The sequence below is a fragment of the Poecilia reticulata genome, unplaced genomic scaffold (assembly GCF_000633615.1).
Source record: "Poecilia reticulata strain Guanapo unplaced genomic scaffold, Guppy_female_1.0+MT scaffold_450, whole genome shotgun sequence".
Lineage (NCBI taxonomy): Eukaryota > Metazoa > Chordata > Actinopteri > Cyprinodontiformes > Poeciliidae > Poecilia > Poecilia reticulata.
The window spans coordinates 1-14,115 of NW_007615214.1; the positions used below are offsets into that span (position 1 = coordinate 1).

At 41.0% G+C, this 14,115-nt stretch overlaps 1 protein-coding gene across 1 annotated transcript; it reads right to left on the reverse strand.

Annotated features, from left to right (window-relative positions):
• Positions 1-632: 632 nt before the first annotated feature.
• On the reverse strand, positions 633-12,372 carry LOC103461012 (baculoviral IAP repeat-containing protein 6-like; the record flags this gene model as incomplete). The annotated part of the gene is made up of 14 exons (XM_008403331.1): positions 633-766; positions 1,025-1,191; positions 1,476-1,607; positions 1,910-2,041; positions 2,941-3,101; positions 3,439-3,664; positions 3,755-3,904; positions 6,511-8,145; positions 8,296-8,354; positions 9,714-9,883; positions 9,972-10,197; positions 10,303-10,385; positions 11,194-11,305; positions 12,179-12,372. Coding segments are annotated over 14 exons (3,581 nt in total), but the record flags the coding sequence as incomplete, so codon positions are not given.
• Between the last annotated feature and the right edge of the window lie 1,743 nt (positions 12,373-14,115).

Genomic DNA, 14,115 nt, shown 5'->3' on the forward strand with positions numbered 1-14,115 from the left:
GCTGCGCTCTTGGGGTAATTTTGGGCGGCCGGCCACTGCTGGGAAGGTTCACCACTGTTCCATGTCTTCGCCATTTGTCGATAATGGCTCTCACTGTGGTTCGCTGGATTTCCAAAGCTTTGGAAATGGCTTTATAACCCTTTCCAGACTGATAGATCTTAATTACTTTCTCTCTCAATTGTTCCTGAATTTCTTTGGATCTCGGCATGATGTGTAGCTTTTAAGGATCTTTTAGTGGACTTCACTGTGTCAGGCAGCTCCTATTTAAGTGATGTCTTGATTGAAAATAGGTGTGGCAATAATCAGGCCTGGGTGTGGCTAGAGAAATTGAACTCGGGTGTTAAAAACCACAGTTATAGTATATTTTAACAGGGGGGCAATCACTTTTTCACACAGGGCCATGAGGGTTTGGATTTTTTTCTCCTTTAATAATAAACACCTTCAATTACAAATTGCATTTTGTGTTTATTTGTGTTGTTCTTGACTATTGTTTAAATTGGTTTGATGTTCCGAAACACTTAAGTGTGACAAACATGCAAAAAAACAGGGAATGAGGAAGGGGGCAAACACTTTTTCACACCACTGTATACTTCCAGTAGATGATTTTATATCCAAAATGACATTGGGCACACCTCTCTTTGGGCACTGATGTCTTCTTGAACTTTCTGATTGTGACTGAGACTTCTTGCAGCAGGTCGCAGCCTCGCAGGTTCTCCACCTTCTTTGACTGCGCTGATCCCTCCGTCTTCCCCGTAGCAGCTCTCTCCTATGTTACATCACCAAGAAATCAACCGGTGATGAGGACTTCACCCGGAGTCACGCGCTGCAGTTTTAAAAACTTAACAGTTCTGACATGGCAGCTTTTGTGAGATCTGCCCATCTCATAACAGAGCTTTGCACCAGTTCCATGAAATACTTTAAAACAGAATAATTCCTCAAGCAAGCCGTTACTAAAGTTTGTAAGATATTCTTAAAACTGAACCAAATCGCCCAGGAGTTTAACTACCAGCATAGAGAGTCTCACCTTGGAGGCCTGGGTCTGCTGCAGCAGGGAGGACAATGAGTGAGCTTTGGAGCTCTGAGGCTTGGCGCTGGGCAACCTCACTACTGGCCTCGGGCTCTCCTCCATGCTACTGTCGCTCACCGCTTTGATGTGAACCAGGAAGGAGCGGTACTTCCCTCCCGCCATGCCTGCAGCACAAGCACATATTTTAATGGCGCGACGCCTCAGGGTGACATCGCGTTTAGTTAGAAGACATTCCGTAGATGTGGAGATAACTTAACACTTCCAACAAAAACACATAGAAACATACTGCGACTACACTGCAGGAGAGACCAAGCAAACATAGCAGAGAAAACACTTCAAAAATCTAACCAGTGTTTGCTTTGCGGTTGCTATCTTTAGCATCTATCAGCTGTTTATCTCACAGAACTGGAAAGGCAGGTTTCAGTTGAAAGCAGCAGATTGTGTTTACCTCTGACCAGCTTGGGGCTGGTGAGGCTCAGCATGCCAGAGTGACCAGAAAGATCCAGCCCACTGGCCAACCACACCGGCCCACACAAAATATCCTCCTTATGGTCCTCAAGGAATGGACACAGCACCGATCCTGCAAAAGACACACAGAACCGCTGAATCACTCAGAGGCTTCAACGGCTTCAGCAACCTGAACTCCAGCCGAGAGACAAGAGAAGGAAAACAGAGTTTGGTCTTCGGTTCTGCAGAGTTTAAAGAACAAGATTTACTCACTAGACCCAACTGGATTAAAACACACCTTAATGAGGCTCCACCTGGTTACTTTAAAACCTTATGAACAAGTGGGAAAAGTTCAGAGGACTGATATTTTCCTGAAGTGTGAACCGTAGGCAGATAATGAACTTATTCATCTTGAATTTTACAGTCGTTTCTCACCTGATGTCTCCTCAATGTCCATGAAGTGGATGTCTTCTGTGAAGTCCTGCAGAAGAGGCTGGCTGGTCTTGTCCCCGTTGGTCTGCAAGACGTTTGAGAGAGGAAAAGCAATCTGTCTGTCCACCGCTGTATCTGCAGAACAAAGTAAATAATAAATTCACTGGTTTAATCCTACTGTACGGAGTGCTCATCCTCATATGGCACGGTAGGCTTTAAGGTTGGTCAAGTCCAACTTTTGTCCATATTTATGTTCTCAAAGCTTTTTGAGTAAACATAGCAATGGTGTTGTGTTAGGTTTTCCTGTGCTGGCTGTTCAAAGAAACAATGTGATAGGCTGAAAAGTTGATCTAAGGCTCCTGAGCAGCAGGAAGTCTTGTCTTTCAGTCGGAAGGAAAAGTCTATCAGAGTCCTAACAGTGAAGGATCCACATTGGTTTTGCAGTGTTTTGTCAAGACAGCAGAAGGACAAGAAAAGCAACAGATGTTGCTATAAAGCATCCCCGGGTAGACGGCACCTATTCAGACAAGGAAAAGAACTCCAGCAATGAGACTGTGAAGTCTTGAGCTGACTACAGACAACAATTACAGTCAATTCACTGGTATGGAAACACTTTACATTCCAAGACAAAATCATGCATCAGAAACACATAATGTGCAGACTTGCATTGCTCAGCAGTGTTGATCTGAACAGCTTGTCACTATTTTGATGTGGAGTAATCCCTTAACAAATAATAGTCACTACATACAATTAGTGACTTTATAAATGAGTGCATGAAATACTTTTATTTCACTTTATTAATAATTCACTACAACACAAACCGTTCTTGCAACAACTAAAAGAAATATAAACGGTTACCAAAATATTAGACTGTTCAGAAAAGTAGCAGAAAGAAGTGTAAACTAATAACCTATGCCCTCTTTTTTCACCAAATAATGATGATTGTCATTTTTTTCATTATTGATTGTCCCTATCCTTCCACACAGTAAAGACATTTACGGGGAATGTGTGCTGGGAAAGAAACTGGCTCTCACCGCTGACTTTTCCCAGCCCTGGTGCTTTGTTCTTCAGTAAAGTGACTTGGATCTGAGGAATGTTGACAATGTTGGGATTCAGGACAAATTTGAAGTCCACATGGCCCACCATGCATGCTTTAGGCAGCACCAGTTCAAACACATGCTCGTCCCAGCTGGAGCTGAAAAACACAACGTCATCATTAGAAACAGGAAGTCGGCTTCCTTAATTGTTTTAAACTTTATGAAATTTTTGAAGTTTCTTAAAAAGAGCATTTTGTTCTAACGGATTCATTTGTGGTTCCTTCAATATGTTAAATCAGTTTCACAACCAGTGCAATACAATAAAATAAAATAAAAGCCAAAGTTTACTACAAAAAATGACATAGCTTTAGATTTTTGGAAGAACATCTGTTGCTACAGTTCTCCACTATATTAGACCGTTCAGTTTAAAAACATTTGTTGGTGGCAGCCCTGACTGACATGGGAGGTTAGTGAAAAAGTTGCCTGAAGTATCACCTGTAACTCTGGAGCTTCCACGTGCGGGTGTGTTGGGCCGCATCGCCATGGTGCTGCTGATGAAGGTGCTGTGGGTGGCGCCGCTGCTGCTGCTCCTGCTGCACCTCCACCCAGCACGGTGGAACGGTGGCCGAGAAACGCGGCGTCAACGTTTCAAACCGGGTCAACTCCATCAATGACGCCAGACTCTCAGTGGTCAGAGGTTGGTCCACTAGGAGGTCCACTCCTGCACAAAGGCCATTTTATAATAATAATAATAATAAATGACATGCTTTTGTTTAAAAACTGACGGAGTGTTTTATTGTCCCTCTCCTACCTGTGATTCCAGGGCTGGACGGGTTGGAGGAGGGCTTGGCCCCCTCAAGCAGCGGCTCAGCCCCTTTAGAAAGGGGGCCATCTATAAACATATCTCCATCATCCCCATCATCACAAACTCCTCCAATTTGAAGGAAATGAAGTTCTCCACCTTTAGAGACAAACAGTGACCATGACATAAAAATATCTGAAGGAATGAAAAAACAATCTACCAAGACTGTTAAACTTACCAATTAAATAATTTCTGTTGACTTTAGCCAACAAGGAACTAATGAACTAAATGGTTACAAAACAACAGCATAACAATCCTACTTGTCCATTTATGACATAGTACTGCTGACCTATTCAGTTCTGTTAACCATACCCCAGGATGTAAGCAGTAACTATATAGAAAGGTATAGTTTATGTTTTGGAGCTTGATGTGTAATGTTGCTCAAAATCAGTCACAAAGTAACAACAGATGACATCCTGGAACTTTTCAGAAACTGAAGTTATGCTAACATGACATACTTAAATATTTCAAATTCCAGGTCTCGCAAAATAAGCAGAAGTGTTTTTCACAGCTGAGCGAGCATTTATGGAATACAATTTTTTTTTAATGATTTTCGGATAAAAGTAAATGGTTATATATTGTCTTTTTTTTTTTTTACTCAGAAAACAATTGCAACATCCTGAATTAATCTCTGGTAAAACTGGAAAAATTTTACATTTACATATAAAATATGTTAGTACACCAATTCACTATAGCTCTGCTGGGATTAAAAATAAAAGATTTGGGAAAATAGTTTGAAGTTTCTCGCTTGTTGGAGATAGGCAGCAGCACCCTTCGCGTCCCCACTAGGGATGACTGAATGGGTGGGTGGACGGACAGACGGATTTGAAGCTTTGGAAGATTTGAACCTTAAAATACAGTATTGTACTTTGACATACCAAAGAGGGAGTCTCAGGTTGTACCCCATTCAACTATGCTTCTACAGAAGTCCATGTATTCATCTCACAGTGAAAAAAAAGCCTATACAGATACAATGAAGATTCTAACAGATTGGCCCTGGAGTTCGGTCTTTCTTTCAGACACAAAGTAGTCAGGGAATCTTCTACAACTTGCTCAGGCAAAGACACACTGACTAACAGTCCCCTCAGTGGGAAATATTTGACATTTTTATATGACAAGATATTACATCCCTACTAACTTAATTAAAACTAGCTAAATTATTTAACCAATGAGAAAAGAAAAAAATGATTTATTAGCATCAAGTAAACATTCCAGAATAATGAGAGATGAGTTACTAACTACATAATTTTAGCCTGAGTCAGAGCAACCACTTCAACCTCATGAGGTGGATCAGGAACACTACCGTCTTTTCAGTCCACACCCCTAAGATTTTCCTCTGGAGTTATAAGACTAGACACACCTGTCCAAGAAGAGTCAGCAAAGGATGCACATTCTCTATTGATTCTCAAAAATCTACCAAGGTACTAGTGAGAGTATTTTCACAAACTCCCCCACAATTTTTGTACAGATTGCAGTGGAACAGACCGGAAGACTCTGCAACATGTGGAAAACATAGCTTCGAGAAATCCACACAAATTTGAAGCTTAAAAAAATGCATAGATTGGATTTTTCAAGGCTAAATCTGGTCTACACTGCAATATTGAAGTTCGGTTTTGGAGCTAGAGCAGAAGAGAAACATTTTCTTCCCCTTCACTCTAAAATGAGAAACTAACAATCAAATTATTGGGTCTTTAAGAACAAAGGCCTGTGAAAACAGCCTGGCCACTGCATACACAATTCTGCTCAATTCTCATCTCCCTTCAGTGCTCCATCTGGGATTTCTCACACTGAATTTGATTCCTCTGGTAGAATTTCAACCGGGACGATCAGTGAACAAAAGGAGGGGTTGTGAATGATTACGTACATGTTTTAGAATTGTAGTCTGTGTTGAGTTTTAGTAATCGCAGCAGAGGAAGTGAAAGAAGCCATTCAGTCCATGTTAGTCACACTTGCAAATATTGAACAATTAAAGTTGGACCAATATGAATGTTGAAGGCATTTTATTACTGGCAAAATATATAGTTTGACTCAATACTTCTCTCTTCGCAGTGGGGAATAGTTGTTTACAGCATTACAGCACACACAATTTCACAGAGCTGGTGCGCTATACACACACATATATATATATACATACACACACACACACACACACACACACACACACACACACACACACACACACACACACACACAACTCTCAACCAAACATTAGCAAATGGGTAAAATCCGACATGGACATGAAGCAAAGCAGAGATCAAGGGGCTGGTTTCCTATCAGGATAGTGAAAATTGGTTTTCAACGCAAAAGAAGAATTAAGGTGTTACAGCATACCTCTGTCTGAAACTTGGTTATTTTTGTGGTTAGGAATGAATGATTTTGGTGTGTTGAAACCCAACCGAAGACTTTCTCATAGTATACAAGCAACACAAAGCTTTACATAAGGTCTTCTACCTATACACTGATTTGATAAAACCACAAAATTTTTTAAGTTGTGTGTATATGTCCTTGCTATTTCTCAGCCACAGCTCTGCTTCAGACATGTGTGAATGATTGACCTATTATGAAAGTGTGAATGTCTCTTTTTTTCACCCTTAAATTGAACTTGTAGAAGTTCTGCAGTCAAAATCACTCTCCAAACTTTCACTCCATCTTAAAAGTAAAAACTGTGCTTGCAGAAATATTCAAGAACAGAAAACAGTCCTTACCTTTAGTGCAGGCACAAAGGCGGTCCGTTCCAGAACAGTATGTCACTGAGACAAATGGGTCAGTTTCCTCAACTGACCCATCCTTTTTGGGTGGTTCCACCTTCGCTAGAACTTCCAAAGTGGATAGGTCCAATATCATGATAAAGCCAGCCTGTGTGGTGACCACCAGGTGTCCTAGACCTGTCATTTCTGCCTTCTTGCATTCCTTGTGGCTGTAGGCAGAGGTGGAAGGACTGGTGATGTTACCAGCACTCCCAGTTGTGCCCGCTTCACATGCAGTCTCAATTTCTGCCCCGGGCCCAGAAAAACCGTTTTTTGAAGCTGAAAGAACTGATTCTTCGGAGGCCTCTTCACTCTCATCTTCTCTACTGTCAAGCACATCTGGGGGGAGCAAAATTAGAGAAGTAATGGCATCACAAGGGTCCCAAATCTGTTGTACTTTGATCGGCTCCTCTTCCAGAGTGACAATCCGGGTGGAGTAATTGAGCTTGTAAAGTGCGAGATAGCCCCCTCCACTCCCACGACTCTGGGACCTCTCCTGCTGCTGCTGGTGGTTTCCTGGAGGTACTATGAAGGGGGTCTGAGGTGGAGACCCCCCTGGGAGATGGCCTTCCATTCCATTGGCCAACGGGCGAAGGGAGTCTGTTTCGCGCTGGTTGCAAAGGGCTGAGTGGAGGCGGTTTAGATTGTTAAGAGCCTCAACTTGGTTTGAAGCACTTAGAGACTCAAAACCGCAAGGCTTCAGACCAACCAAAAGGTGCACCCCGTCCCAACACGGCATTATGGAGTCCACAAAAAGATTCTCTTCTTCCAGCTGCTTCGGAAGCCTTAAGCACTGTACCAGGGTTCCGGGTCGAGGGGGGTTGGAGACAGTTGCTGCTGCCAGTGTGTTCCATTTGTCCACATGCCCATCTATCCCTGCTAGATTAGCTGCATCAGCAAACTGCTGGATGTATGTGATGGGAGGGTCTTGAAGAAGTAGTTGCTCATGTGTATCAAACTCCATTTCAATGATTTGTGGCACAGTAAAGCCTTCCTCATGTAGACCCTTGCTCATTAAATTGTTCATCTGAGCAAATACCTGCCCTGAGGATTTGTCATCCACCTCTCTAATACTATATAGCAGTAGCACAGGTACAGTCCTGCGCACAGCTGGCATAGAGGAGGGACTCAGCAGCTGAGAACCTGCCAAGTTAGAGAAGCCTTGCTCTTGGGTACCAGACTGAGGGTGGCAAGGATCTATCTCCATTGGACCATGTTCCTGTAGAGATGCAGCATGTGGCTCAGCAGCCTGAGTCCTTAGTGGACCATCAGTGGTCCTGCGTGTTGAAGTTGAGGGAGATGGTGGAACATCCATGGGGGTAATGGAGGCTGAGCGGTAGCTTAAAAGCCCTCCAGCTAGCAAGCAGGGAAAGGGAATGTTGTGGTGTTCAGGCACCTTGTCTTTTGGTTTGGCCTGGCTGTTGGCCTTTGTTTGGTTTAATGAGGGGTTTGCACCAAGCTCCTCCAAGTCCTTGACAGTATCCTCCAAAACACTGGCAACTACTTCCCACTGAAGTTTCTCTGGTTGCTGTAGCACACTGAGCGCTGTCACACTGAGACTCAAGTCCATGCTCTCCCACTGGGATGGCTGACCTGCAACATGATCAATACAGTTAGGAGGTTGTTTAAACTGTATTGTGAGACCTATGACGTTTGATAATTTAAAATGTTTTTGCTCAGACTCTGGAAAAACATAGATGTATTTCATTAACGGTAAGCAGTACCTTAACAACGGTTACTTACCTGTTATCGATTCTGATCGTGAAGGCTCCTCGCTGTCAGAGTCCTCCAGCTGGTCATCACTGAAAAAGTGATCAAAAACCTCAGAACAAAAGAGACAATAAATTCATACCAGTTGTCACTGTGTGTGTATGTATGTGTGTGTGTGTGTGTGTGTGCGTGCGTGCGTGCGCATGCAGGTTTTTTTGTTTTTTTTACAGTCATTTTAACTTTTAGCTCTTCCTGTGTTTTGTTGAACAATTTCATACCGTGTCATTAGAACCGCTGTTTATTAATTAAAAAAAAAAAAAGTACTATTAACATAGGAAAAAGCAACGCTAGTGACTAAACGTCCATATTAGATTAACTGTGCTGGTCAGAACTAGTGCAAACATGACAACAATTACCCGAATGTTACTAAAGGTTCAGTATTTTGAATTACAATTTGAGACCAATAAAGTATTTTTTAATTTGAATGTACTATTATGACTGATTATACTCTGACTGGGCTCAACACCAACGGGTTGTAATTAAATAGCTTGCAGATCCCCAGGCTACAGCCTTTTAAATAACATTTGTTATGACCTCCTCGACTTGACATATTACCATTTAAATGTTTAATTTATCAACAAGTATTCAATCTGGCGGCATTTGTTTGCCTCTGGTTGGTGACTGTGTTATTCATGCTCTGGAAGTTCTCAGTTGGTGAATCTAAATCAGGAGTCTTAAACTCATTTTAATTTTGAGCCACATAAAGATCACAAATGTCCCCAAAGTGCCAATTGTGGCACAATGTATTGATGAAAAAAACTATTAATAAATTGTCAAAACATTTAATAAACAGCTACTGCATGTTTATTAATACATTTTATGAATACATCTTGAAATTAAATATTGAAAATGTTTTCACATTGCTGTAGTTTGTCAGAATAAAAAAGTATATTTGATTTGATTTTTAAAATTTAAGCACACAACTTTTATCTACAAACTTCAATATATGTGGCTTAGTAGAGTCACCGATTTTAGAAAAAATATTTTCTCACCATGAACCTTGAACATGAGATGAACTAAAAAACTATTTGGAAATTCAAAACACTAATAACCATTATTGGTTTTATGAGTTAAAAATGCAAAGGATGAATGTTGTTTTTCCTCTGAGGTCTCAGTGTTTGAAATGCTTCGTCATTTTGTTTTATTTATCTGTTTTATTTACTGCAGTTAAGATTTCTATGACAGAACTGCCTGAGTAATAGATTTATAGAATATAAATAAATAAACAAACACATGCAAATATGTTAATCTATAAATGAGTGCAGAAAAAATTTGATTTAAGGTACTCAGGCATAGGCATAATAAAGTCTAATGGCTACAGGCAGAAATGATTTCCTGTGTCTAACACGAAATAGAGCCAGTTTGACATTATAGACTGTCTTATGCCTTACCTATCCCCCTCTAGCTTGGGCAGGTCAGAGCAGGAAGAGGACTCCTCCAACCAAGTGAGAGTGGGCCTTCGAGACTCGGTCAGTGCCTGCTGGCCCTGCTCACCACTGCACAGGATCAGCTGCCGGAGGATGGCCGGGTCGTATGGGTTCACATCAAACTTTAGGTGCACCTGTTGAGCACAAAATTGCTGTCTTAACCAAAGGCTTAACACAGTGAAAATAGGTCAGACTTCAGATTCGTGCATTAACAGCTCTTACCTTCATCATTTTAGAAACATCCCAGATACAGATCTTGCCCCTCTTTGTGGCAGCAGCTAGGAACTGTGGGCAGCTGCCAAACCCATAGCAGGCGATCTTGTCTGAGCTGTCAGGACTATTGGGGAACTGAGCTGGACTGGTCGCCAGGGTTACTGACAGAGGAACATTTTGAGTGTGCTCTCCTTTCACGAATGGACAGTTGGGAGAATGTCTCTCATGTTCAGACCTGGGGGACACAAGGAAGCGCTGTTAGCAAGTGACGCATCCATAAACGTTGATGTCGATACTGTAGCTGGCGGCTAACTGCTATTAATATTTGTACTCCACTCACCAGGGTTCATCCGTCGGCTCCCAGCAGACTAGACACACACTGCAGGTGAAACACATAGCTCTGTCATCCCCTGTTGAGGCAGGCTGTGGACAGAAAGATAGAATGGCAATAAAACTTGTAAATATAAAAAACAGAAAGTATATTTACTGCTGACTGATGGTTGAATTTAGTACTGCTACCGACGTCCAACATGCAAAGAGTGGGAGAAGTGAGGCCATGGATCTAACTGAACAACCAAGAACCAAAATAAAACTGCCCCAAATTTGCTTCACTAGTAGAAAAGCTACAAACCTGACTACATACTTCTGCAACAGTATGGCTACTCTAATTATGTCATTTCGCCCTGATAAATATCCTTTCCTTGATAACTACCCCTGACCTAAACACAAATGTATGCATTACCTAATGGCTGATATAATATCATTAATGTACCCATCTTATTAAATTTTAATACTTCAGTAATGTGCCATTTTAATGACTGATGTTGCAGATAAAGCATGTTTTAATTGTGTTTACTCTCTGTAACACAGTGCAGATTTAGATTTGAGATTCTATAAATCAGAATTTCAGGGATGACCTGCGTCACTGTAGCAGTCCTTAACTACAGTCATTTTCAATAAATGTTAATATTTATAAAAAGTTGATGTATTTCAGTAGCTCACAAGTTTAATATACAGAGTAGTTAGCGGAAAAGCGCTATATAAGTTCAGTCCATTTACCATAAGGCTGGACAATACGTTTCAGTCATATTGTCCAGCCTTAGTGTAGATATATAGACTCATCATCTCAAATACCACCTTGATGCTTTGCATTGTCATTTAGGCAACCAGTCGCTTCACTACATGCTGGTGTTTAGATATGTTAGTATAGTAAAATGTGTCTCCCCGTTACCTGGTGATAAAACCCTGCTTGAGCCATCGGATCAGGCTGAGCCCATCTGTAACCAGCGTGTGGCCATGATGTAAACGTCTCCCGCCTGTTGGCCTCGCTGTACATCAGGGATCTGCAGAAAGCAACGTTTTTTAGAAGCAAACCATGTTTTGACTGCTGGTCTGGAAATGACCAGTGCATCGGTTTTATTTGCAGAAAAAGCGTTTTCTTCATATGTTCAACGCTGCCTGAAATCCTCTGCAAGTTGGAATCTTAAAGTTGCAGTATGCAACTTTTAGATAATTTTTTTTTTTTTTCCCACACGTTTGTTGATGCTGTCACCAAGTTGTGACAAGACAGATTATCTGGGCGGGGGGGGCGGGGTTCTCTTAATGCCAACTAGAAACAACCAATCAGAGCCCGGACTTAACACAGTCGATCATAATCTCATGTGGTGCTGCCAGTTTTTTCCTGACAACAGATCCTGTTGTAAATGCTCAGGCTAGTTAGCATAGCCAACAATGACGGCAGATAAACAGTTTCTCTGTAACTGTAAGTTGCTTCCCCATCGTGAGCAGTGACTACACAAGGTTGATTGACAGCGCTAAGACCCTCCTCCTGGCTCTGATTTGTGGTTTTTGGTTGGGAGCGGTGCATTTCTTCAGGCAGCAACAATAGGTCAGGATGGAGGTTGAGGAGATGGATTGCTTCACAGATTCTCTTTCTGGTAACAAACTGTCACAATGATGTGACAGTTTTAACAAATATGTAAAATAAAAATAAAAAAAAACATTATTTATAAAAGTTCCTTTATCTAAGTTGATCTAAAAGGTTTGGCCATTAACATTAAAGTAAACAAAAAATATGTGTTGCATCAAAAGATTACAGAAACTGACATTTTTAATCGATGCTTATGTGCAAAATGGAATTCTATGAAAAGTTGAGCGTTTAACCCCCAAAATAAGCTAATTCCTAGACTCATAAGGTATAAACGTAGTGGTCTAACCTATCTACAGAGCGTCCAGGGCCCACCCCGAGCTCAGGCCTGGCGCTTGACAAGAGGTAGGAGAGCCTGTCCATGATGGAGGAGGCTACAGACAAGGCAGCTACGTTCTGGTTTATCTTCTTCAGCTCGCTGACGATGGCTCCAGCCACTAACTTCAGTACATGATGGGGGAGATGGAAAGTGACCGTTGCCCACTGTAAAAAAGCAATAGAGAAGAAGATAGAGGAAGATAAACAAGGTGAACAATAACAGTGTTCATAAAACAAAGTTACAACTGCAATGGGATCAAAGTTTGATTTATTCAACAAGTTTGATTCTTGTTTTATGTGCACAAACTATCAAAATTTAGTTTAAATAAGAAGAAGAGTGCCTGCTGCAGAGTCCATAGCCTTTCATCATTATTTAGCACCATGATCTTTCAAACACATGAAGTAGCCAATCTGGCTACTTTTTACAATCTGGGATTGTAAAAACTAGCATTGTTCTTTGACCTTTTGGCCTTTGACTAGACCGAAAAACTTAACACCCAAATTAGACTCAGTGATTCTTATTCCCTTATTTTATGAGAATATTCATTCAATACCAAAGAATGTCAGACACCACTGGCCAATTTTTTGCTAAATAAACATGTTCACCATTATATCGGACAGTTTATGACCCAAAATGTATAGGATTAAAACATACTACCTGTGTATAAATTAAGTTTATGCCCACTTAATTTAAAACCATCAGGAGTTTTTCTTTCATATTTTCTGATCATAAACTGAAAATAGTGGTGTACCACTCGATCAGCCACCGATCATACTCAGCTGATTTCCGTGAAAAAATATGATCGGTGATGACCAATCAAACAAACTCTTTAGTTGCCGATCACAAAAAACACTTGTATCTCATACTTTGCATGTAGCTTTAAAAAGGTTTTAACATATGTACTAAAACTTTTGCTGTCCTACGTGAGACAAATAATTTGTGTGTGTGTGTGGGGGGGGGGGTAAATCGAGCTACTTCTCCTCCTCCTCCTCCTCACTGTATTCTGCAGACTAACACCACTGACAGAAACAACCAACCAGTGTAATTAGCCATGCTTTACAGGCAGTTTGGATTTAGTAACTTAGGATTGTTTATTTTAATTTACATTTTACATTTGATTTTGAATGAATGTTTCCTTTTTCACTAGATGTTATTTGATATAGGCGGTGTTGTGAGACTCATCTGACTGCGTATAATTTAGGATGTTGAGAGACTTGCTATTAATTATTGTACTACTGACTGCAGGATTTACAGTTGTCTTTTTGACTGAATACTGCATGCTTTTTGCGTATTTTTGCCTTAATTAGGCGATTGTATGGATCTATTTTGACAAATCACATAGCAGCATTTATACCTAAAGAGAAAACTTGACAGCCAATCCATGTGATTGGTATTGGTGATCGGCAGTAATCGGCTCTCATGAGTGATCGCAATCGGCAGCAAAAAACCTAATCAGAGCATCCCCACCTGAAAATTTCCCAATTGTTGCTCTATGTGTGAAACTACACAGTATTTTAGTTCTCTGTTCTTCCAACAAACTGCAATGTTCATCAATACAGACAACTTTCATTTTTCAAAAGCCAACACATCAGGATAGACGCTTTGTTTCAGAGCATGCTCCTACCATCACTGCTGCTGCTGCTACAGGTGAATCAGCTACAGTGTTTTGTCACATCAGCATTCATCTGTAAAACAACCAACTCAAACAATATTTGAGTTGGTTGGTTGGTTGGTTGTTTTTTGTTTTAAAGATCCCACAAAAATGTAGTTTCTTTGCAAAATCCTTCTCTCTCATTTACAATCAAACTTCCCTCAAGTGATGACCCACCAGTCAGCTGTCTCCTGGCAACCCAGACTGCTCTGGTCTGTCTCCTCCAACAAACCTTGCATTACTCTAGCTGTAGTTA